The sequence below is a fragment of the Monodelphis domestica genome, chromosome 3 (assembly GCF_027887165.1).
Source record: "Monodelphis domestica isolate mMonDom1 chromosome 3, mMonDom1.pri, whole genome shotgun sequence".
In the NCBI taxonomy this organism is placed as follows: domain Eukaryota; kingdom Metazoa; phylum Chordata; class Mammalia; order Didelphimorphia; family Didelphidae; genus Monodelphis; species Monodelphis domestica.
In genome coordinates, this window is record NC_077229.1 from 158,303,647 (window position 1) to 158,330,512 (window position 26,866).

A 26,866-nucleotide genomic window follows, 5' to 3' on the forward strand; every position below is an offset into this window, starting at 1 on the left:
ATGGCATGGTATCTGGCTATGTATGTGCATGTGTGTGTGTGTGTACATATGCATGAGGTGGACACAGGGCTACTTTTTCTTATAAGCAAAAGAAGCAACTGTCCTGGGCTTTATGAAGGATTCATGCTTAGTCTAAAAAAGAGCAGGGAAGTTAAAGGCATTGCCTTTCAAGCACTCATAATGAACAGATAATCAAATCTTCTGTGGGATCACCTGGCTTGACAGAGGTGGCTGGGTGGCTAGGATAAAGTCCGGGACTTAATCTCAGGAAGATGGACATTCAGAATCTTCCCCCAGACACTTACAGCTGTGTGATCTCAGGGAAGTCTCTCAATTTCCTCATCTGTAAAAAAATAGAGATAACTCTAGCATCTCCTTCATAGGATGTAAATGAAAGAATCAATTAGTCATTGAACATTTATTAAGTGCCTACTATGTGCCAGACACAGTGCTAGACCACTGGGGATATAATGAAAGGCAAAAGACAGTCCCCTGCCCTCCAGGTGTTCACAATCTAGAGATTAAAAGGATCAAAAGAAAGAATATACCTGAAGTGATTTGTATACCTTAAAACATTACATAAATGTAATAAATAAAATATAAATGAAAAATAAAATGTAATAAAATCTGTTATAATTAATGTTTGAGTAACTTTGTCTAACATAGAAACTGCTCTGAAGATCTCTTGCTAATTACTACAGGCTATTAAAACAAACCAAAAAAAAACAACAAAAAACCTTCAATAAGTGTGTTAAGCACTTACTATGTGCCAGGAATTATGCTAGGCAATGGCAAACCTATGGCATGGGTGCCAAAGATGGCACACAGAGCACTCTGTGTGGGTACGTGGTCCCCCTCCTCACTGATCCCAGAGTTCGTTACTAGAAAGGCAGAGGGACTTGGGCAGAGTTGCTCCCCTCCTCCTCTCCACCATGCCTGATGACATTTTTCATATCCCCCCATTCTCTGTCCAGCAGCCCAATAGGAGTGCACAGGTAAGGTGGGATAAGGTGGGCAGCTCACAGGCAGCAGAGCTGGAGGGGAGCAGAGAGTCTAGGCCACTCCCCTCCCCCTCTCTATACTTACTGAGGACATTCCTCACTTTACCCATACCTCCACTCAACAGCCCAATGAAAGTGCTTCCTCCCTCCCCTGTGTGGGGTAAGGGTGGGGGGAAGGGACACAGCACTGGTAGGGGGATGGGGGGACCTGGCACTCTACCTCTAAAAGTTTTGCCATCACTGTTCTAGGAATTTCATGTAAAGCAGGGAAGAAAACAACAAAATAAACAAAAGGAAGAGGGACATTCTATAAAATTTGCTCAAAACTATAGTAAGACTGGGAGCATTCCCTCATCTATGTCTATACCTCACCTCATTGTCTTGTTTCCATTGTATTCCTTGATTAACTGTCAGCAATTATTCTTTTGTCCTTTTGTAGATGACACTGGGTGCCCAAGTAGTCAATCAGTATCTCCTGTGAAGACTCCCTCAGACACTGGAAACAGTCCAGTAGGATTTTGCCCTGGAAGTGATGAAGACTTTACCAGAAAGAAATTTAATATTGGAATGGTGGTTGATGGAAATACCCAGTCATCCCGATATAAGAAGGAACCAAAGACATGTCTCACCAAGCCAGGTATGTGTATATTGTATTATACATGCATGGACACATATATACATACACACATATGTACTTTACGTATGTGTATGTAGGTATGTGTATATATTTGTATGTGTATATCACTATCCATCCTTGACAATTAATTCTAATTCAGCAATTAATACATCTCCCTCTCCTAGGTAATATAGCACATGTAGGGCTCACAAATGATTTCTTTTTTGCTAACAGAAAGAAAAACCAATTTTATGTTTCCATACTTGTTCCCCTGAAGCAAAATAATTTTTCATTATGGAGAGGAGGGGAAAAAACTAGGTCCAAGGAGCTGAAACTCAGCAATACAAGAAAGCAACTTAATGTCACCAAGGCCACACTTAACCACACTAAGGTACCTTATGGCTATACATCAGCAGGTCAGAGCATACTGGTTATCTTATTATTACCCTGTTCTTTAAAGTTACAAGATTGTAGTGATAGAAGATGAGATGCAGTAACTACTCAAAAAATCAACTATCAACAATAATTAGTTTAATTCCACTAATTAACAATGCATGCTATGTTAAAGTATATAATAATTCCAATCTAATTTAAAAGTAAAGGATATTGTCGTTATTAAAGTTTAAAGATTATGGGTCTTGATGTTGGGATTCAGAGGAACAGATCAAATATTTTAGACATCATTGTCTTTGATGTCCAAAATGACCAGCCTTACCAGTTCGCTTCTCATCCAGAAAAAGTCTATCTATGACTTACATGTATCTTCAACTTTGGACCATCTCCTGATTTCTGGTTAATGATGATGTTACTGTCTCTAACTGTACCTATTTGCAATTTAAACTCCAATCATCTTCATTTTATTAGGGCCAAAGCAAAATGATCTGTGGCTGTAGTCTCTGCTATCTGCTTTGGTCATTCCTGAATAATTGATGTCCATGCTACACTGACTTTCAATTCTTCTTCAAAATGCTTTTTTTTTTTGGGGGGGGGGGGGAGCTGGATAGCTCAGCTAGCCCAAGCTGAGAGACAAGAGGTCCTAGGTTCAAATCTAGCCTCAGATACTTCCCAGCTGTGTGACCCTGGGCAAGTCACTTGACCCCCATTGCCTAGCCCTTACTGCTCTTCTGCCTTAGAACCAGTACACAGTATTGATTCCAAGATGGAAGGTAAGGGGTTTTTTTTTTTAATGCTTTTTGGATATTCAGAAGAGCAGGCAATTTAATGTCAGGTGTGGAACTACTTATTCTTTCAATATTTGGATTGAAAAAAATGAACAGCTTCAAGCAGAGATACCTTTACTCTATGAGAGGACAAAACAAATGTTAATTGGGATGAACTAATTTAGAATCTGATATTTGTAGAGAGATAAAGGAGAACTGGATATTTACATAATGAATGGTTTGAAAAGAATATAAATGTGAGAGAACTATTGGTCAAAACAGGTTAGGTCATTATAATCATCAAGTAGAAAAGTGGGAATGAGTCAGGGAGGTGCATGAAATAATAGCAAAAAGGAAAAAAAATGTCACTGTATATGGAGAGAAGAAAGGAAAGGAGTATGTGTTAAATGAAGAATTCAGGACTGATTACCTAAAAGAAATTGAATGTTACTCCTCATGTCAGTCCTCTACTCAGAAATCTTCAGTGGCTCCCTATTGCATATTAAATAAGATTCAAACTCCTTTGTCTAGCATTGGAAGCCCTCCACAATCTGCCAGCACCCCACATTTCCATCATTATCTCAAATTATACCCATTTGGCTATCTATACTCTACCCAAACTGCAATATTCTCTGCTGCTAGAAATGGATTGTATCTACTCTTATACCTCCATGCCTTTGTTCACATTGTTTCCAGTGCCTGGAATCTCTCCACTCTGGAAAAACAGTGTGTCATTTTGGAAAGAGCAGTAAATTATGAGGCAGAAGAGCTGAATATGAAGTTTAAAATATCTACATCTTACCTTTGTGAACAGAGGCAAATCATTTAACCTCTATGTGTTTCGGTTTCCTTGCATAGAAGATAAGTAGATTAGGACTAGAAGATGTATATAGTGCTTTTCATATCTGGAGGAAATAATTGGAAGAATAAGGAACTTGGCACAAATGGAGAAACAGACTCCACAAAAAAAAAAAAAAAACCTAGACCAAATTAAATTCAATGACCTTCTGAAACAACAATAAATATAAGAATAAAGTCAAAAGGTTGGAAAAATAAAGAGTATGCAAAATATCTACTCTTAAAATTATCAGAAATAACTTAAGAATCTAGACTTTCTGAAAAAAGTGTGACCAAACTTCTTGAAATTGAAACGTCATATAGTGCCTGCTATTTTCCAGGTATTGTGTCCTAAGTACTTTATAAATATCTCATTTAACCTTCATAATTACCCTGGTGAGGTAGGTACTATTATCCCCATTTTACAGTTGCAGAAACTGAGGCAGCTAGAGGTTAAATGATTTGTCCAGGGTCACTTGGCTACAAGTATCTAAGGTCAAATTTGAATTCAAGTCTTCTTGACTCTAGGCCCATGGCTCTATATACTGTACTACTTGGGTGACTAATGAATGAAATGAAATAAATGAAAACTCCCAGAAATGTTACAGATAAAATTTTGAGCTGAGCTTTCAAGTCAAAGAAAAATACTAAACACTACCAAAAACAGTTCAAGTATTAAGGAAACACAATCAGGGTCACATATGACTTGACAACTACTATAATAAAAGATAGAAAATCTTAGGATACGAAATTCCAAAAGGCAAAAGATAAAGACTTACAAACAAGATCTAAACCAGCCAAAAAAAAAGAATATAATCCTACAAATGGAGCTTTAATCAAAAAGAGAGGGCTTTTAGACATTCTTGGAAGAAAATACCAAAATTGAGTAGAAAATTGTAAGTTAAATACATTTCAACCATTAGAAAGGGCTATATGATATTGGAAAACTTTCTAATTGGGGAGAAAAGTAAAGTCTTCCTTCAGAATCCTTAATATTTTAAACAGAGAATGAAAACAATAATGAAAATTAAATAAGACAAATAGAGGGTCTGGGTATGTTTTCTTTTAGTTTTAATGGTCTGAAAAAAGCAAAAGGAAAGGAAAGGAAAACAGAGGAAAGATGAAAAAACTAGGGAAGAAATGAAGAAAGGAAGAGTAAAACTATTTCTCATAATTGGAGTACAAGAGAGGAAGAGCATAAAAACATAGAGGAAGAGGTGGAGGAGTAGGTAGCAAATAAATCCCCCGTTTATCTGAACTAGAAAAAGGAGGACTGAACATAGAAATAGGGATGAGTGCTAAAACACATTAAACTGTCAGAAAAAACAACAGGTACTAGGAGATGGGAGTTTAAGAGGACAGACTGAGTTAAGTTGGAAATAGTCACAAAGAAATCTTGTTGCCCATGTTAAAAAAACAAACAACAAAAATTCAAAGCAAAATAGAAACAATTTGCCAAATTACAGGGCAACAAAACTAATAATTAAATGAAATGAAACAATATTTTGTTGTTTTCAGCTATGTCTGATTCTTTGTCACCCTGTGTGGGGTTTTCTTGGCAAAACCAAGAAATCATATAGTTTCCTTTACTATAAAATAGAGAAAATAATGGTACCTACTTCCCCAAGGTTATTATGAATATTAAATGAGATAATATTTGCAAAGTACTTACCACTGGAGTTTGCCATTTCATCTTCAGCTCAGTTTACAGATGAATAAACACAGGCAAAAAAGGTTAAGGGACTTGCCCAGGATCACACAACTAGTAAGTGTTTGAGGCCAGTTTTAAACTCATGAAGATGAATCTTCCTGACTCCAGGAAGCGTCACTTAGATGCAAAAAAAAAAAAAATATATATATATATATATATTTACAAAAATATTAGAACCAGATTAACAGAAAAAGACCCAGAAATTGATCATTTGAATAATACAACCTCAAAACAAAAGCAAATTGACACGGCCATTAATGAACCCTCAAAGAAAAAAATATACCAACTAAGTAGATTTACAGTTAATTCTATCTTATATCCAAGGAAAAATTTCATTCAAATTTTACAGAAGCTTTGCAAAAATAGAAAAAAGATATCCTAAAACACTCTTTCAATAATACAAATATGATCTTGATGCTTAAACCAGAGAGAGACAAATCATCAAAAAATAAATTACATACCAATATCACTAATGAACACTTACAAAGAAACATTATAAAAGAAGCTAAAACAGCACATCAGAAAGTTTGTTCATTATGACCAGGTAGAATTTATGCAAGGGCAATATTAGGAGAACTATAAACACAATAAATTATGTTAATAGCAAGAGCAACAAAAATCATATGATTATATCAACACATGTAGAAAAAGCTTTTGACAAAATATGTCATTAAAAAGTAAAACAGCAAGCAGAGCAGGGCATGGTGGGTGCATGTCTGCAATCTCAACTATGGTAATGTAGGAGGTAATTGAAGGCTTACAAATCCCTTCAGTTTCAGAGTTCTGAGATGTAGTGGGCTATGTTGACCAGTTGTCCGCACTAAGTTCAGCATTAATATTGTGAGCTGATGGAGAGTGAGAGGCAATTTCTATGGGGAGAAAAAAATCACACTATCAATTACCATAGGGGAAAATGCTCCAAATCTCTAATAATAAAAGACATAACAATTACAACAATTCTGAGATTCTACCTCATAGGCATCAGATTAGCAAAAATGACTGTTATTGAAGGACTTATGAAAGATGAGAACTTTAGTTTTTTGGTGTAGTTATGAATGAGTCTAGTGGTTTCCTAAAGCATATGTAACTATACTTCTAAATTCACTAAATTGTTTATACTGAAATACATCACTTTTCGGCACATCTCCCAAAGAAATGAAAGAAAAATGGAAAGGATCCATGTTTTCAAAAATATTCATATCACCTTTTTTATTGAAGTAAAGCAATGAAAACTGAGGGAAGAAAGAACTCATCAGTTAGGGAACTGCTAAATAAATTATGGCATATGAATGCAATATAATATTTTTCTATAAAAAATTACAAAAAGTATAGTCTCAGAGAAACCTGGGGGAAATTGTGTAAACTGATGCAAAGTGAGTTTTTTATTTTTAAAAATGACATTAAAATACTTCAAAACTTTGATCAATGTAAAGACCAACTGTGATTCCAGCAGATGACCAGTGATGGCTAATTAATGACCCCCCCATCTCCTGACAGAGAGGTAATAGACAAGGATGTAAAATGCAATTATTTTAACATAGCCAATGTGTAGCTTTATTTCACTGGAGATCACTTATTTGTTATAAGGAAAGTTTTGCTATTGTTTGTTTAAATGGAAGAGATGGCTATAAGTTGGGATGGCAGATAAAGATGAGAAAGAACAAAAAAATGTCATTGAAGCACTTTTTTAAATGCACAGAAGCAAACAGAAGGAAGTTCATAGTGAGACAGACAAATGGGACAAGTTTGATACTAACATATTTAAATTATGATAGCCTTTAAAATAGAATAAAAGAGGTTCATGATTTCACTTACAATCCTACTTTCTGTCCCTTTTGAATATGAAAATGTTGATATCTGTTGGCATACCTTAACTCAGCAACAAATATGGTATGTGTATAATGTTTTAAGGAATTCAAGTGCTATCTTCTCCATGAAGCCTTCCTTATACCCTCTGATCTGTAATGACCTTCCCCCCTCAGACTTCACATATTACTTTGTTTTTCCCCCATTTAGTGTCAGGATAATGGAGTTGGAAGGATCTTTAAAGATCATTGAGAACATGTTATAGAAGAGGAGACAGATAACAGGGAAGGTGACAGAGTTTGTAAGCAACAGAGCTATAATAAAAAACTAGTTCCTCTGACTCTAAAATCAAATATTTTTTTCTACTATTAGAAAATTTCTACTATTAGCTGGGTTATTTGTGGATGTCTTATTCCCCACCCTAGACTTAAAGTTCCCTAGGGCAGGGCATTTTATCTAAGCCTAAATTCCCTAGACAAAAGCATAAAATGCTTGTCATCATGTTTTCATGCTTTTTTAAAGCAGGAACTTTTTCATGAGTTGGATATAAAAGAAGTAAGGAAACCAGAAGTCCAGGGCTTCTAATCCAATTTGAGTATCACTAAATGATATAGGGAATTAGAGGAATAATCCCTTGGCCTTAGAAACTCTACCTTAAGGTAGGTCCTCACCTACACCAGACATGAGCTTTGTACTTCAGGATATAAGAGCATCCAGGGCAGAATCTGAGCTTCTAAAGAAATATGGGATTTCATAATCTTTATTTGAGTAAGAGAGAATGTAGTATTGTCCTTCTTGATTAAACCAGAGAATAATCATATACAATGTTGTCTGAAATTTATAAAGCTTTATAAAACACATTCCCTGCCCTATAGTATTCCCTATTCATTGAGGCTACAGGGCCAACCTCAAAGTCAGGAAAATATAAGTAGATACAAGCTATGTGACCCAAAACAAGTCATATAACATCTCAGTGTTCCAGACACTTCTTTAATATTATAAACTGCAGAAGTACCAATCTGCATTAATAGAAAGAACCTCCTTTTCTGTGAATTCCCAATATTAATGAAATCATAGGCCTATCCCTAGTCCCTCTGGATAAACTCTAATCCTACAAAAGGTGTCTTCTGGTTTAACAAGAGTTATTCATCTTGCTGAGGCTTGATCATTTTGGGACATTAGTTTCCATGGGGAAAGGACAAAAGACAGTGGAGACCAAACTAGAATCAGAGCCAAAAAAAAAAAGTAACCCCTTATCTGCAGCTTCCTTCTTCATTCTCTGTAGACATAAATACCATTGAGTAATCCACTAGTCCTGCAAAGGAGCTAGAAATGTTTGGGTTTTGTTTGTTCATATTATTTAATATGATTTATATTTATATATATATATAATGTATATAATAAAATAATTAATATATTTTAATTAGCAAAAAATAGGAATATTTACTTTTTGCTTAAGTGTCAAGTTTCACTATTTTTTAAAAATATGATATTTTTAAAGGAAGCTATTAGTATTTGAGAAAAAAATGTGCTTATTGACCTACAGTTCTCTAAAAGTTCAGTAGAATGAATCTGTCAAGTTTATCACATCGAGGTAGAGGAAGTCATGGAAGTAGAGCCCCTAAATGATCTTGTGACAGAGGCAACTGAGAGGTCAATCATTCAACTCCAGGAAAAACCTGAGATCTATGTCCATTTTCTGCTTCCCTTGATTAAGAGCCAAAATGGCCATATGCAATGGGCTTTAAAGCTCAGCTAAAAATGAACCTTGAAATGTTGACCAGATTTTGTTTATTTTCAAAGAAATTATGTATATTATAATCTGCATTATCCCTGTAATATCACATAATTATAATTACCTAGCTATCTAGGTGTTTAATGGGTAACTAATATAAACATTAGGTAATTCTAAAACAATTTTATTAAAAATTTGCTTTTGTAAGATATATTGTGAATGGATGAGAAAGTATTCTAATAGTTTGGATCTTTAGATGGAGACATGTTATTGGCATGGTAGATAGAGCACCAGCTTAGTTCAACTGTGGCTTTGGACATTTACTGCCCATATTTAAAAATATATTGCTAGCAAGTTACTTATCATCTGTCTACCTCAGATCCCTTATCTTTAAAATGGGGATAAATAATAGCACCTACTTCCCAGTTATTGTGAGGATAAAAATTTCATAAAAAATGTTACAGTCTTTAAAGAACTATATAAATAGTTCTAAAAAAGCATTATTATTATCCACTAGTTCTGTGGTCAAACAACAAAACTGCTTCATTTTGTTGATCATGTATAGAAGAAGGAAGACAGCTTTTGGTTTGCTGCTGTTTTTTTGTGGGCAGTGGCAAATGTTGTTGTGCCCTAATGCTAAAATAAGCACCATGCCTGCTGCGCAGAGACCCCACATTAGGATTTCTTTTCCCATCTCTCTACATCCCCGGTGTTCCTGGCTCTTTGATTAGTTTTCTGAAATTTTAGTGTCCCTCATTTTGGTATCCTGTAGATTTAATAAAAATGATCATCCCCTAGAACAAAGACACAACAATTTTGCTAGAACTCCAGTGTTTGCATATTTTTTGCCTGTTATCCTGCTTTCCTTAAACTCCTACTTGGTTGGTGGTGAGGTCACAAATCTATTTACATGATGAAGTTTTTTTTTAATATAGAAATAAATATCCTAACTGCATTGCTACTTTCGTGTGTTGAGTAATATTCCAGGGGTCTAACAGTGTTAGTCTTTCCTAAGCCACTAATTTATTCCCCAGGAGTATCTTCACCCCATAGAGGCTAGAACTCAATACAGTTGAACAAATACATGTATTATATCAGATATCTACAGGATCAGATTTACAGAGAAGTGGAAGCAGGCACAAGTGTTAAGAAACAAATATTTAGGAAATGTGGTAGGAAAACAGATGAAAAGGAACCAGTTTTGCTTAGGCCCACTGTAATGTAAAACGTTGGATTTTTTTAACAAAGATCATTCAGAAACAAATGTTGAAATCTCCATTTAAATGACAATATTCTAACTTTACCATTTAAGCTAAGTCTGTATTTCCCTCTCATCAGATACCAGGGCTGTTACTGAAACTGGAGACAGTGCCTAGCCCATCAACACCCAGCTTACAACAATAGCTCAAGATACAATCCTTTCAAGTTATTTCCCATGTCTCACAGGGCATTTGCAAGAAGCCTCAGAAAGACTTTACTAGTGCTGTGATTCATCAACCCCATTTCCTTAAATAGATATAAACAGTTTCACACACTGCAAAAAATGAGCAGTGATTCTAGTGCCCATATGTCAGGCTCCCATCACCAACATCTTTGCTTCTTCAGTCAGGCCTAACTCATGTGAAATAAAAGCAGCGATGCTTCATTTAATGCATTTGCCATTTATCCAGCAATTTCAGTTATCTAGAACAGAGCAGATCTAAACAGAAAAAGACGTTTTAAATAAAAGGCTTTACCTTCTATTTTAGAATCAATACTGTGTATTAGTTCTTAGGCATAAAGGTAGTAAGGACTAAGCAATGGAGGTTCAGTGACTTGCCCAGGATCACACAGCTAGGAAGTGTCTTAGGCAAGATTTGAACCCATGATCTCCTTTCTCTAGGCCAAACTTTCAATCCACTGAGCTACCCAGCTGCCTCATAGAAAAATATTTCTTTTTCTTATGAAAGTAGGAGAAACAAAGTTTGTGCAATGATTTTATGCATTTTATTCATGAGAGAGAGACCCCAAGGTCCTCACAAAAAACCTAGTTATACTTTTATCAAACTCACTCAACCAAACTTGGTTATCTATCTCCTGAACCTATAGTACCCTAGAAGAAAAATCTGAGGAAAGAAGAGGACTTCAGGAAGCTGGAGTCAACCCAATGACAAGCAGAGAGTGGGAGGACAGAGACAGAGACAGAGACAGAGACAAAGACAAACAGAGAGAGACAGAGAGACAGACAGAGAGACAGACAGAGACAAAGAGAAACAGGGAGAGAGAGAGAGAGAGAGAGAGAGAGAGAGAGAGAGAGAGAGAGAGAGAGAGAGAGAGAGAGAGAGAGAGAGAGAGAGAGAGAAATGGCTGCCATTCTGAAAAGGGACAAAGAAAACTATTAAAAGTTATTGTCCCAAGGGCTTGATTGAGTTTTGTCTTTGTATCTCTAGCATCTAGCACAGTGCCTCCTACATAATATACATATAATAAATATTTGTTGAACTGAATTGAACAGCAAACATCACAGTTCAGAAAGCTGAGTATTCAAGTACCATTTAGTGTCTTACTGCCTTTGACAGCCTTCATAGGCCCAGAAGGCATCTTACCCTTAAAGCACCATGTTGAGATAATGATTCTAAACCTGAGCTAGCCAAGAAAGGGTTGCATAATTTTTACTGTACTCTTCCATTAGTCAACAAACATTTTTTATACATTCACCATATACTAGGAGCTAGGCACTCAGCTCTTTTTCTTGTTGCTGTTCAGTCTTATCCAACTCTTTGTGACCCTATGTTCTATGGGACATACCATTCATGGGCTTGTCTTGGCAAAGATACAGGGGTAGTGTGCCATTTCTTTCTCCAATGGATCAAGGCAAACAGAGGTTAAATGACTTGACCAAGGTCATGTAGCTAGTGTCTCAGATTGTATTTAAATTCAGGGCCCAGTGGGTCTATCCATTGAACCATGGAGCTGCTTTACCTGGTTTCAACTCCAGGGAACTAGTACCCAGGCTGAATAACCCCTCCCTGATTTCCTGCCTCTCTTTGTATGTTGTCTCTCCTCAATAGATTGTAAGCTCCTTGAGGATAGGGACTGTCTTTTTTAATGAATTGTATCCCCAACACTTTGCACAGCATCTGGCACATAGTAGGCATTGAATAAAAGTTTGTTGGATTGTCTAGAAAGAAAGGCAAAACCACAGTTTTTGGGAGTTTATGTCCTAATGAGGTAGATGAGACGGGGGGGGGGGGGGGGGGGGGGGGGAAGGGAGTAAGGAAGGGAGAGAGAGAGACAGAGACAAACACAAAGACAGAAAGAGAAAAAGTAACAGAGAGAAAGGAAGGAAGGAAGGAAGGAAGGAAGGAAGGAAGGAAGGAAGGAAGGAAGGAAGGAAGGAAGGAAGGAAGGAAGGAAGGAAGGAAGGAAGGAAGGAAGGAAGGAAGGAAGGAAGGAAGGAAAGAAAGAAACCTGGACAGAGGAAGCAGATAACCAAGCTTGGTTGAATTAAGTTTAATAAAAAATATAGCCAGACTCTGTATAAGGGCTTGAAGAAGTTGTGTGTATGTATGTATATATACACTATATGCTGTATACATATGTATATTAAAGGAAAGTTATAATAAAAGGAAGGTAATCTCAGAGACACTGGAGGAGAGACTCCAGCAAAATCTCCAGAAGAAGGTGGAATTTGAGATAAGTCTTGAAACAAGCCAGGAGTCTAAGTTGATGAAGGAGAGCATCCTAGGTATGTGGGACAGCCTGAGAAAATGCACTGTCAGGAGATAGAATGTCCTTTGAGGAATAGCAAGTCAGCCAGTATTGCTTGATCATAGAGATAGAGTGTATGGCAGGGAAAACAGGATATTGTGAACTATTTCCACCAAAAGTAAGTAAAATGAAGTCTTGATATCCAAAGTAGTAAACGCCAGTTATCTGGAAAGTTCACTGATGGACAATACCATATTCCCTTAATGATCCTAGGAGCATGGGAGTTTTGCTATACTAATAATTTTCACTTCTATTGGTGGGGAGTTTCTAGTGTGGTATAGAAATGCAGGCAATCACGTGCCTACATTAGCACAGTGCCCGGCACATATAGCCACTTAATAAATGTTAATTGTAATTGTATCATGTAATATTTACCTTGGACATGAAAAAACTGATGAAAATACCTGTATTCCAATGTATATTTATAGGAGGCTAATGGCAGACCTAGATAAAAACTGAAATCTAATATTAAAGCATTTCCCCATTATAATTAGCTAAGTTATGGCTCATCTCCAAAGAAGAAATTTATAGTCCCTAAGGGAAACTATGACAGTTGAGAAAGAATAATTTATATAACCGGCCTTCTCATTTTCTGTTTAGAGAGCACAGTGTCCCAAGATTTATGAATAAAACTAATGCCTTCCCTATTTGTATTGCTTGCTTATTTCTGACAATGCTGGCTGTTAGATCCCACTCAGAAAATCAGGACTACATGACTATTTAGAAAGAAAGCAGCAAGATGACTTAAGTCTAACTGATTGGGGAGGGGGGGTAAGAGAAGGAAGAATTGTCAAGAGTTCTGGTGTTTTCAGTCAGCCAGTCAGCAAACATTTATTAAGTTCTTAATATATACCAGGTACCATGTTAAGTGCTAGAGATACAAAGGCAAAAACTGACTCCTAGCCTCAAAGGGTTCATAATTAATTAGGAAAGACATGGAAAAAAATTATTCTTACAAGATGTACATATATTATAAATGGATATATGGTACATGGGGTTAGAGGAGTAGGAAGAGCCTCCATAAGAAGGTAGAAAGCTTGAGTTGAGTCTTGAAGGAAGCCAGAGAAGCTAGTTGGTAGAAATGAGGAAGAAGAACATTCCAAGTATGAGAGCCAGGCAGGAAAAAGGCATAGAGTCTGAGATGACATAAGGTGTTCAAGGAATAGCAAGAGGGTCACTGTTGTTGGATCCTAGAGGACATGGAAGGAATAAAATGTAGGCATAAGAAGATTAGAAAGGTAGGAAAGGGATAATTTATGAAGTCCTTTAAAAGCCAAACCACATTTTATATTTGATTCTGGAAGTAATAGGAGATTGAGGTATAGTGAGTTGGCACAGGCAGGCCTGAGCTTTAGGAAAATCACTATAGTGGCTGAGTAGATAATGGTTGGGAACATGGAAAAGCTTGAGGTAAGAGAAAATTGTCACAGTAATTTTTCTATCAATTTTCTGTTTGGGTGAAAAGGTATTTTGTATGCTTCTGATACATATTGATAATACTCTTTAACACAATCTCAGGCATTTTCACCATAAATGTCTAAAAGTAATTTTATATTTCCACTCATATTGATCAGTAAAATTTCAGTGCTTGCCTTTTGAGAGTGATTACTCATTTAATAATTGTTTATAGCTGTTTATTTTATAATTTATCATATCCACAATAGAGACCAAATCTAAGCAATAAGGTATAATTATGATTTGTAGAATATGATTTCACAAACGATCAATTCAGAGTTTTCAGTATCTGATCTGAAGCCATTTTCTTTGTTCTTGTTAAGCTCCCTCTCAATTTAATGGGTACAAAATGGGACTGTAATAATCTTTACATAAGAAGCAAGTGTATCTAAATTCCCATATTCCCAGAGGAAAACAATCTTTAAATTCTAGGTCTTTGGGGATATATACATATGTTCTAAAGTACCAAATTGAAGCTCTGTCAAATGCTTGCTTACTAAGGGCATTCATGTTTTAAGGACTAAGTAGTACTGACTGCCTGCCTATAAACAGGCAGAAGTACACCATATTCAGAAATAGTTCAGTGAATTTAGCCTCTGTCAGCAGCACCATAGATCATCTAAAAGGACCCAAGTCTGCACTTTTACACACCACTCATTTGTAAATACCTATTATTAGCAGTGTTGTTGTGAAGTTTGCATTTTCCTAGGTCATACAGTTTGGGGAAAAGGTTCTTTTAGGAATTTTTTTGCAAGTGCTGTTATTTTTGGAATGTCATGCTTTTCTAGAAGGAAAGGACTGGGTCTGTTCTATAGTTCCTGTCGCAGCAAACTCAGTAGTTAGATAGATAATGAGGTAATTCTCCCCAGTGTCTCTTAAGCAACTACCTGTTAGCATTAAGAATCTTTGCAAGTCATGGTAATTCAGGTCCCTGTATGGTAACATACTGCTTTAGTATTCAAGGTTCTTGTCTCTAGTGATTTGCCTTTATGTGATGGATTCTCTCTTCCATGACCGCACAGAATGTCTTAATACAATACCAAAGGGTTCTGACATCCAAACAAAGTTTTTTGGGGTCCAGAAGAAATTTGGAGCTACATCCAAAAAGCTTTAAAACTGTCCCTTTGATTCAGCAATAACACTACTAGGTCTATACCCCAAAAAGAAAGGAGAAAAAAAGAGAAAGAAGGTGAATGTACAATATTATAGCACCTCTTTTTGTGGTAGTAAATGTTTAGAAATTGAGGGGATGTCTATCAATTGGGCTTTGACTGAACAAGTTTTGGTTTGTAATAGTAATGGAATACATACTACTGTACTATAAGAAATGATGAGCAGGATGATTTCAGAAAACCCTGAAAAAAAACTTATATAAAATGATACAAAGTGAAATGAGCAGAACCAGAATTATACAAAGTAACAGAAATATTATATGATTAACAACAATAATGACCTAGTTATTCTCAGCAATACAGTGATCCAAGACAATTCCAAAGACTCATGATTTAAAATATCATTCACCTCAAAGAAACAATGGAGTTTGAATGCAGAGTAAAACATATGTGTTGTTTCTTCATTTTTAAAATTTGAGATTTCTTCCACAAAATAACAATATGCAAAAATGTTTTACATGATTGCACATGTAAAATTTATTAGATTGTTCACTATCTCAGAGAGGGGGAGAGGAGACATGGTGGGAAAAAGGGAGAAAATTTGGAATTCAAAATTTTAAAAGCAAATGTTAAATATTGCTTGCACATGTAATTGGGGGGAAATGAAATGTTACTTTCAAAACCCTATAGTCTAATAAATCAATAAAATACTTTTAAAAAAAGAATATAGCTCTCAACAACAACAAAATAAAAACACAAAAAACAGAGGATAGAGTTATTCATTTGGAGTCAGGGTACCTGGGTTGAGATCCTGGCTCTGGTAGTTAGTACCTAAGTGACTTTGAACAGGTAACTTCATCTCTCTAGGAGGTAGTTTCCTCATCTGTAAATTGGGGGTGGGGGATTGAGGGGCTATTCTAGATCTGTTTTTTAAAAATTAACTTTATTAAATTTTAAATTAATAAATATTTTCTTTCCCTCCTACCCTAACCCTCCCATCAGAAAAAAATAAGAAAACCATTATAACAAATACACATATAAGCAAAATAAATTTCCCCTTTGGCTATGTCCAGAGGTATATTTCATGATTCATCTTGTATCTTTCATCTCTGTATGAGCTTAAGCAACTACCTGTTAGCATTAAGAATCTTTGCAAGTCATGGTAATTCAGGTCCCTGTATGGTAACATACTGCTTTAGTATTCAAGGTTCTTGTCTCTAGTGATTTGCCTTTATGTGATGGATTCTCTCTTCCATGACCGCACAGAATGTCTTAATACAATACCAAAGGGTTCTGACATCCAAACAAAGTTTTTTGGGGTCCAGAAGAAATTTGGAGCTACATCCAAAAAGCTTTAAAACTGTCCCTTTGATTCAGCAATAACACTACTAGGTCTATACCCCAAAAAGAAAGGAGAAAAAAAGAGAAAGAAGGTGAATGTACAATATTATAGCACCTCTTTTTGTGGTAGTAAATGTTTAGAAATTGAGGGGATGTCTATCAATTGGGCTTTGACTGAACAAGTTTTGGTTTGTAATAGTAATGGAATACATACTACTGTACTATAAGAAATGATGAGCAGGATGATTTCAGAAAACCCTGAAAAAAAACTTATATAAAATGATACAGGTAACTTCATCTCTCTAGGAGGTAGTTTCCTCATCTGTAAATTGGGGGTGGGGGATTGAGGGGCTATTCTAGATCTGTTTTTTAAAAATTAACTTTATTAAATTTTAAATTAATAAATATTTTCTTTCCCTCCTACCCTAACCCTCCCATCAGAAAAAAATAAGAAAACCATTATAACAAATACACATATAAGCAAAATAAATTTCCCCTTTGGCTATGTCCAGAGGTATATTTCATGATTCATCTTGTATCTTTCATCTCTGTATGAGGTAGGTAGTACAATTTATCACTGGGTCTCTGAAATTGTGGTTGATCAAAGTATTGATCAGAATTCTTAAGTCTTTCAGAGTTATTTGTCTTTATAGTGTTGCTGTATCAATTGTTATCTTGGTTACTCAGTTCATACAAGTCATCCCAGATTTCTCTGAGACTCCCTCATTTAGCATTTCATTGCATTAATGTACCAGAATTTATTGGGCTATGCCCCAATTGATGAGCACTCCCTCTGCCAACATAAAAAGAGATGCCATAAGTATATCTGTAAAATGGATCCTTTTAAATATCTCTTTGATTTCTATTACAGGATGACTTTTAAAGTCACTTTTTGCTATAAATCTATGACCCTATGATTTTATGAATTAGTATCTGATGATTTAAAAACATCAAACATCATTTTATCTACATGTTCACATTTGCCTAATTAAACATACTGACTTAACCAATTAGATGAAGTAAAAGGTCACTTTAGAAAGTAATAAGAAATCAGGAATTGGTGATGAGGGGCTAGACTGTTATTGGTGATTAGAATGGAAAGAATAGGGTGACACTAAGAGATAATGTGGTGGAAGAATTTGTAGCACAAATGGTATACTCAATGTTAGGATTAAAGAAAGATGAATTTAAAAGTTAACTTGAAGTTTAGGAATGTTCATGGTGTTGTCAGTGACAGTAATGAAAAAAATAGTCATCCCAAGTAGGTTTGAAAGCCTTTGTGAGAATACTTCTAATGTGGCTGGGGGGAAGACTACAATGCCTCCCTAAACAACCCATTTCACTCTTTTAAAGTCCTAGAGCTATTAATGGTAGCAATTTTTTTCCTAACATTAAGCCTAAATTTATCTGTTTAAAATGTGTCAGTCAACCATCAACAAGCACTTATTAAGTGTACATTATATGCCAGGCTTTATGTTATGGAATGAGAATACAAATATAAGCTGAAAGTCAGTTCCTGCCCTTGAGGAACTTATATTATAATGGGGGAAAGCAGTATATTAAAGGATGCCCTGCTTCTTAGCAGGATAGGGTTTGAAGAGGAAAAGATGAAGGCACCATGGCACAGAAACAGCATAGAGAGAAAGTCCAGAGAGGAATGCAACTGAGAGGAGAATTAAGAAATGGCTTGCATGAGCATCCTCCTTAAAATGGAAGTTTGGGGAAGAAACAGGCCATCAGAGGCAAAGGCTGCTGGTTTGGGGGTATATCCCAATGTTTAAGTCCAGAGATAAAGTGGGCTTCTAGGATAAAGAGATTTTTATAGTATTAATAATGAAAATTCGGAGAGGCAGAAATGCATCCTGCAGAGAAATGAATGAATGAGGATAGCTTACTACCTTTTTACATAGTAGTTGAAGGAAAATATGCTTTTTGTTTAAGAATTCTTGTGATATTTGTCATCTCCCTTTTTTGGATCATAACTAAATCACCCTAACCAAACCCTTGTTACCTCTCTTCAAGATTACAACCACATCATCTCCTATCTGATTTCCTTACCTCTAATCTTCCAGTGCTTCTATTCATTCTACATTTTTTGATGGAGCATACTAATAATTTCTTTAGTGTGAAAACTCCTAGGGTGGAAACTCTCTTCAGGAAAGCAGATGGGAAACTTCTCTGTAATTCAGGGCATTAGAAAACTGCCAGACCACTGAAAAGTCCCCTCCAGTTCTAAATCTATGATCCTGTGATCCTCTTGCATAATATTTCCAGAGTAATTTCCCAGTTCAAAGCTCTAATAGCTTAACTCCTCTGCTTTAGAACTTTGAATAGTTCTCTAGTGTGGACTGAATAAAATCCAACCTCCTTAATTTTGTATTCAAGGCCTGCCACTCTCTCACTCCAGTGGATCCTAACAGACTCATTTCACAGGATTTTCTTTTAATATATCCCACTTTCTACCCAAAAAAGACCCTTCTTGCCCAGCAGCTTTGTTTTATTGCCTAGAATTTTCTCTCCCCTATCACTCAGTAGAAATGCCACCCACTCTCCAAGAGAGATCTAACTGAAATCTCCCTCTAACCCTGAAGCTTTCTCTGATTTTCCCAGGCAGAAGTTATCCTTCTCCCTCCTGAGCTCTAATACCCCTTTTGTTTCTTTTGTGCTTAAGCACTATTATGTATTATGTTTATTTGCCTACATCTCTTGCAGAAGAATCTGTACCAGATTGTAGGTTCCTCCACCCAAGGGATCATATCTTTTTCGGTGCTTTATCCCCTTTTGTGCCCAGAAAAGTGCCTTATAGAGAGCAGACATTTGATAAATGCTCATCCGGTGAATGAAACCTGCTTATCCTGCAGGCTTCAGCTGAAATTCTTTAAGGATATGAGTGATGAAAATCATTCAGTGAAGTGGCACTCACCCTAGGATTCCCAGAGGTTCCTTCTCTGATGCCCTACCATTCCCCTGGTTTATTGTGAGTTCTCCTCTAACTGTCCTGCCCAATCCTGAAAAGCGTTTGTCCGTCTGTATGCCAAGGAAGCATTTGCTTTCTTAGGTTTCTCAGAAAATGGATATTCTGAGCTCATAAGAGCCGGCGTTTCGTACAGAATACTGCTGGGGCTGGTGGGGAGAGAATACACTTTTTACTGATAGGCCCAATCTTAGTCTGCCTCCTGTTGCTATGGTGCCGGGCAGATTTGCTTACTTGACCTGCAAAGGCAAGGAGGCTCTGTCTCCATGGATACACCGCTACGAAACTCCACTCCACGGAGAGATGAAAATGCACATGGTCCTTCCCTTCCTGAGACAAAGCACCCAAGGACTTGTCTGCAAGGACCATGCTTGCACTGACAGGGACCGAAGCTCACCTTTTAAGTAAGTAACGACGCTTGGACCGGACTATCTCGGTTTCTGTGGGCAGCCCCGTGGGTTAAAATCCATACCTCCCTCGCAGGGGAAGAATGGAGCGGACAAAGCCAACTTCTGGCCTGCCTTCCAGGAAAGCCCGTTAGCACAATTCCATACCCAACTTGAAAGGAAAGACGGATTTTTTAAAGCCATTTGGGAATATCCTTTGGGCAAATCTAATTTTTTTTAAGTGGGAGGGAGGGAGGGAGAGTGGATGAGTGCTTCACATTTTCTAATTCTATTCCTGAGAGTCATAACTCCTGTGTTTGTAAAACCAAAGCCAGCCATCTCCCAGTAGTGTGATTACCCAGGGACGTCGTGAGCACAGCCATAAGAAGTTCTAATTGGCATTATGTGTGCAAATAGTTCACAAATGGGCCCGGGAGTTGTCTGAGAAGCCACATACCCACTATTAGAGAATAGCTGAGTCATGTGACAGGGAGGGAAGAAACTGGCTTTCCATTGTGTAGAAAAATTATTCGAAGCAAACTTATCCGTACACCTTTGGGGCTGCTTTGAATCCTAACCTCCTGCTGCTGTTGTGGTCCGTCGGTAGAGTCCCTTTGAAAGCCCTTTCTGGCCCATGAGATTTATTTACCAATCGGATATATCGAGTTCGATAATACACTTCCCCTTTGACGCTTCACTTCTCCAAACGCGGGAAACGAGATGAGTCGTCATAAAAGGGTTTTCATCTGCTGGGCAAATGTTGAATTCCCCAGGCGTTCAAATTCATTTATGGAAACAAAAGGAAAGGCTGGCGTTCTAGGCTGCCGCTCTGGGTTAGGAATGGAGAATAAAATGTTTAGATGTAGACTGGCCACAGCAGATACTTAGCATCTTCATAAGGGACACTTCCTCTTTCCTGGTGTTTTCTCCTAGACTGTATGCTGCAGGAGAGCAGGAACCATGCATTACCTAAACTCCGCCCAGTTCAGCACAGCGCTCAGCACACAACAGGAACCTGCTAAATGTTTGTTGAATCGAATTTTATGTGAGACAACATAATTTCAGTTGCATAAACGACAGAAACTAGGAATGGAGCTGTTTTTCAGAAACTTTTGTCTGATAAATTCCAAAGTATAAGAGGGATAAGGGCTAGGCAACTGAAGTTAAGTGACTTGCTCAGGATCACACAGATAGGAAATGTCTTTGGTCAAATTTGAATCCAGGACCTCTCATCTCCGGGTCTGACTCTCTATGGACTGAAGTACCTAGATGTCCCTTCAGACTAAATAAAAATTTTTAAATGTATATAGGGTATGATGTTATCAGACCAAATTGTTTTTCACTCTTGCCCATTAATTTCCTGCAGTGGAGACAAGGAACAAAACTTTGATTTTGGCAATCAATGTAATTCTGACTTGGTGAGAGTTAGTATGACCTTGTACAGTCCTTTTTCAGTTGTGTCTGATTCTTCATGACCCTATTTCAGGTTTTATTGATAAAGATACTGGAATTGGGGGGGGGGGGGCGGCGGGGAGCTGGGTAGCTCGGTAGCTCAGTGGATTGAGAGCCAGGTCCAGAGATGGGAGGTCCTGGGTTCAAATTCGGCCTCAGACATTTCCTATCTGTGTGACCCTGGGCAAGTCACTTAACCCCACCACTCTTCTGCCTTAGAACCAATATGTAGTATTGATTCTAAGGCAGAAGGTGAGGGTTTAAAAAAAAAAAGATACTGGAATGATTTGCCATGTCCTTCTCCAGCTCATTTTACAGATGAGGAAACTAAGGCAAACAGGGTAAATCACTTGCCTGGGGTCACATAGCTAGAAAATGCTGGGGGCTGGTCTTAATTTCAGAAAAATGAGTCTTCCTGACACTAGGCCCCAGGTCTCTATCCATTTTGCTATCTGGCTACTCTGTACAGTCTGTATTATAGTGTTGGCAAACCTTTGAGAGAAAGAGTGCCAAGCTCCACCCCCACCCCCAGAGTGAGTGCTGTGTTCCTCCCCTCACTGAGTACTGGGTATACCCTGCCCCCCTTTACCCCACACAGGGGAGGGAGGAAGCACTCCCATTGGGCTGCTGGGCAGAGGGGCCAGGGATTTGAAAGGCCTGGTGGAGAGGAGGAGAAGAGCAGCTCCACCCAAGACCCTCTACCTTTCTAGTAACAGAACTGGGAAGGGGGCGGGTGGCCTTGTGCCCACAGAGAGTACTCTATGTACCATCTTTGGCACCTGTGCCATAGGTTTGCCATCACTGGCCTAGAAAATAGAGTCTTGGGTTTGAAGTCAGGTCTTAATCCCTCAAATGCTTACTAGCTGGTTGACTTTAGGCAATTCATTTAACCCCTTGTAGCCTCCATTTCCTCATCTATAAAATGGTGATAACAATCCTACTTCACAAGGTTGCTGTGGGGAACAAATGAGATAACATATGTATGTAAATATTATGCACATCACTCTGCATACCTTAAAGCACTATAAAAATGCTACATTGGGATAAGCTTTAGGTCAGCAGATTAAAAACATAATATTGTCTATACTGATAATAGAGTATCAGAGAGAGTGCTAGGATTGGAATCAGGAGAAATTAGGCCCCTATCCTGCCTCTCTTAATAATATTGTGAGCCTTGAAAGCACCTCTATGATCCTCAGTTTCCCCATCTCTAAAATGGGAATAATAATAATGCCTATAGTATCTGCCTTGCTGTGAGGATCAAGTGAGATTATGTAATCATAAAGTACTCTGTGAATCTTAAAGTATTATATTAACTGCCAGCAATTATTATTTCTAATCTGAATGTTCAGTGATAGATGAGAAGAATGAAGGGAGATGGGATCCCTCTTTGCCACATAGAGCTTAAATCTAGAGTCCCAGAAACCTCTTTTGCCCTGCCTTCATCAGTGCTTCTTGCCTATTTCCCTAATATGTTCCATTGTAGTCTCTGTGTCTTAACATCCTCTATATCAGTATACCCTAAGAAAACTCAGTCTTCTCTAGGTACTGAAATGTAAGTCAAGCCAAAGGAGATTTTATTGAAAATAAAAACAGCATTTAACACTGCCTTTGTGCCCTGACAAGTTAGTGTGGTGGAAAGAATACTGCACTGGAAAAGGTGGTACACATAGAACAGGTCATTTCACCTTACTACGTCTCATCTGCAAAATGGATATAATAAATGGATATAATAAAACTCATATACACATATATATTACATATAATAAAACTAAAAATGGTTATAATAAAACTCAAAACAGTATATGTATGCACCTATATTACACATACTAAATCTAAAAATAGATATAATAAGACTACATAGGTTGTTGTGAGGAGTAATGACTCTAAAAGTGCTTTATAACCACAAAGTATTATATAAGTAGTAGTTTATGACTTCTTCACTTGTAGAAACATTTGCTGTAAACCCTAAAATTGGTTCTGCAGCTCATTTCACCAAAACATCTTCCCTGCTGTTGTTCAGTTGTTTCTAGTCGCGTCTGACTCTTTGCAACCCCATTGGGGTTTTCTTGGCAGAGATCCTGGAGTGATTTGTCATTTCCTTCTTCAGCTCATTTTATGGATGAGGAAACTGATGCAAACAGGTTCGTGTAGCTAATCACTATCTGAGACCAGATTTGAACTCAGGAAGACAAATCTTCCTGACGCCAGGCCCAGGATTCTATCCACAGCACCGCTTGTCTCCTACCACAGGCTATGCAAACACTGAGACATGCCAACTTAGAAAAAGTGAAGAGGCCCAGTTCATAATAGACCTTTCTCTCTCCTTATGTGTGTGACTTGATTCCTTGGTAAATATCCCTTGAATACATTGATCCTGCAAATATAATCCACATTTAATAAAATGTTTGCCCTTATATGATCTCCCTGAAGTGCTCTTTCAGTGGATTAAAAAAAGAGATAAAAAATAGTTTCGGTCATAACATGACATGTAGTTAATGTTATTAACTTACTCTCACAATGTGACAGCTGGATTCTCAGTTATACTTTTAAGCTCATTTCCTCTCCAGAAAGGATTTCTGCCATCAGTCAGAGACAGTAAAAAGTTTATTTGTAAAGCAGTGTTGCTTTGATTATGAAAAAAAAAGTTAGTGAGAGAAAAAGAGACAAAGAATGGGAAGGAACGATTATCAACCTGTGATTGCTTCACACAGCCCCCGCCTGCCTGCTGAGCCTGCCTTTGCACCCATCTAAGATGTCATTTTATCCCAGAAAAATATGAAATCCACACCATATGCACCAAGCCTGCTGGTGTTGGTTTAAAAATGCATGAAGAGTTGACCTAGATTATCTTTTGCAATTTTTTCAAACTTCATTTCCATTTCCCATCTCTCCCTCCCGGTATCATCTGTGCCTTCCATCTGCCTGCCTTGGGATGAGGAACACAGAGTCTGAAGTAGCCAGGGCTCCTTTGGCTCTGAGACACCAAAGGCATTTTTAGCAGTGTGGTTTCAATTTAAGCCCTATAGTTTGGAAAGTTGGATTAGGTTTACTCTGTATACAAGCTCTCATCTACGTGTCATCTATCTGTCTCTCTATTTACAATTATACACATCTAGCAACTCTACCTATATAGGAACACACACTTATACAGATAAACACGTGTGTATTTGTGCATGCTCATACATATATGTATGTTTTCTATAATCAAAATCACATAGGAAAACTGACTCTCAAATCATCTAGTTGGAATAAACCCAATGTAATAATTTAGGAAAAATCTTAAACATGTAGCACATTCCTCCCTGGCATCTTGGCCTTTAGGACTCATACAACAAGTTTGTGACCAAGCAGGGCTCAGTCTCGTTGGCACTGTAATTAGTGTGTGTGTATGATGTGGGTGATGTCATTGGTCCTGTGTCATTTACCACATGCTTATCATACTCTTGGTGTTGTGAGGCAGGGTTTGGCCTGCCCTTTGTGATGTGCCGTGGGCAGAGTTCTGAGGAATCAATAATGGCCCGGCTGGCCATGGGCCCTTATCGCTCCCTCAGAGGAGCTGGCAGCTGCTGCAGGAGGGAGGGCCACCCTCCTCGCACCCATTGTTAACAGAGGCATTGTGCCGGGAAACTGGGCCATGTCTTTTGGCCCTTGTTGGGTGGAGTAAGCACCGGGCCATTTCCTTGGAAGACCCGGTTACTGCATAAGCCACAGATGTGGTAGCCTCTTTCACGGCACAGACCGGGGAACTAGGCAGCAGCTGACTTGGCTCCAAATGCTGACCCTGGGCTTAGAAACGACTGTGCTGTAAGAAATATTCTTTCCTATGTTGTAGGGGCATTTTTGTGAGTGCTGTAGGGAAATAGTTCTTGAAGAATGGCTGGGACTCAGTGCCCTGAGATCTTGCCCCATGCTCATATTTTTTTGATCTTGTGATTCTCACTAGAAAACTAGAACTTTAGTCATTGTGGGAGGAAGAAGCAAAATGTGTATATCACACAGCCTTAAAATGCTAGTTCATAAAAGTGATTAGGAAGTATAATTTTGTACTCCCCATATCTTGGGTTCATGGAAACAAAGTTCAAGCCTTGGAATCAGGAGGGATTTGGTTTTGAATACTAGCTTTGGGTACTTAAATAAGAACCGGGTGACTCTAGAAAGCCTTTAAATTTGATGTGATTCAGTTTCCTTTTCTGTAAAATAACTTGTACTGCTATTATACTTTGTACATTTTTAAATGGTGCATAATTGTTAGTACCTCATTCTCATCATTTGTTATTATTATTATTAATGAGGATGGTGGTGTTGACTAGTGTTACCTTTGCAAGAATTTGATGATAATTTTGAGATTGTTAAAGGATCCTATTACCTAGCTGCCTCAGCTTTCCAATACTTCTAGCTTCAGCCATTAATAAGTATTAATACAATTTAAAACAATAATTCAGGGAATTTAGCCTCTTCATTATTATCATTCCTGTTCAAAAGAAAGCCCAAGTGACTGACAAGTCTACTAAAATGAGTATACAAAAGGGGGAAGAAAGTAGAAGCCTAATATAGTTATATTAAAGTTTTTATTTAGCCTGTTTCTCTTTAATGTTTCCTTTTGGGTTTAATGAGGGGATTTTGACCAAGTGATCTCTGTATTTGACTGGAATTGGATTGGGAAAATGAAATTAAGACTCTGTGGATGTAGGTATATTAGTTAACAGGTATATTGCATCATTCTCTTCAATTGATTTTATGAGGAACATAAAAATTGAGATGACTTCAAAGGACATGGGGTAGTATGGAGAAAACAGATTTATGTGTCGACAGATCAAAGTATGCTTTTATTAAGTGCCTACTATGTGCCAGGCACTGTGCTAAGCACTTTATAAATACTATCTCATTGGATCTTCACAAAATCCCTGGGAGATATGTACTACTTTTTCATTCCCATTTTATAGTTAAGGAAATTGAGGCAGACAGGGGTTAAGTAGCTTGCCCAGGGTCAAGTACCTGATGTTAAATTTTAACTTAGATCTTCCCTGACTCTAGGAGCAGCTCTCTTATCTACTGGGACACTTAATTGTCTCTAGGTATGATGTTGTGTGGTGTGGGTATGTAGAGCACTGGACTTGGGGGCCAGAAGATCTGGGTTCCAAATAGCCCTCAAATAGTACCTATGGGACCTAGGGCAAGTCAGAACTTCTGTCTCCGTTTCCTCATCTGTAAAATGATGGGGTTGGACTACACAATCTTTAATGTCCCTTTTATTTGATCCTATGATTAAGTTCAATTAGATGGCCTCTGAGGGCCCTTCTAGCCCTCAAATTCTGTAATTCCTTCTGCTTTTTTGACAAGCTTCCCTGAATAAAGTATTTAACCCCAGGTGAAAAAAATTTCATGGAAGGTCAAAATGTTATTATTTTATCAGACACTTAGGTAAACATAATTGACATGTTTATCAGGTCTGTTGACAGGACCTTCATTCTTTTTTTAGTCACTCAGGTTGTAACCTCCTATCTCCATGGCTTCTTAGGATACTTTA

At 37.5% G+C, this 26,866-nt stretch overlaps 1 protein-coding gene across 6 annotated transcripts in view; it reads left to right on the forward strand.

Moving 5' to 3' along the window:
* SYBU (syntabulin) overlaps positions 1 to 26,866 on the forward strand; it is a 104,935-nt gene that overhangs the window by 33,197 nt on the left and 44,872 nt on the right. For 5 of the 6 annotated variants that reach the window (XM_056823178.1, XM_056823180.1, XM_056823177.1 and 2 more), the window contains one exon: positions 1,441 to 1,638. In XM_056823178.1, the coding sequence (XP_056679156.1) occupies positions 1,441 to 1,638 (198 nt within the window). Of the gene's footprint in view, positions 1 to 1,440; positions 1,639 to 21,465; positions 25,144 to 26,866 lie in introns of those variants that run through there. The other variant, XM_056823184.1, reaches the window with a different exon arrangement.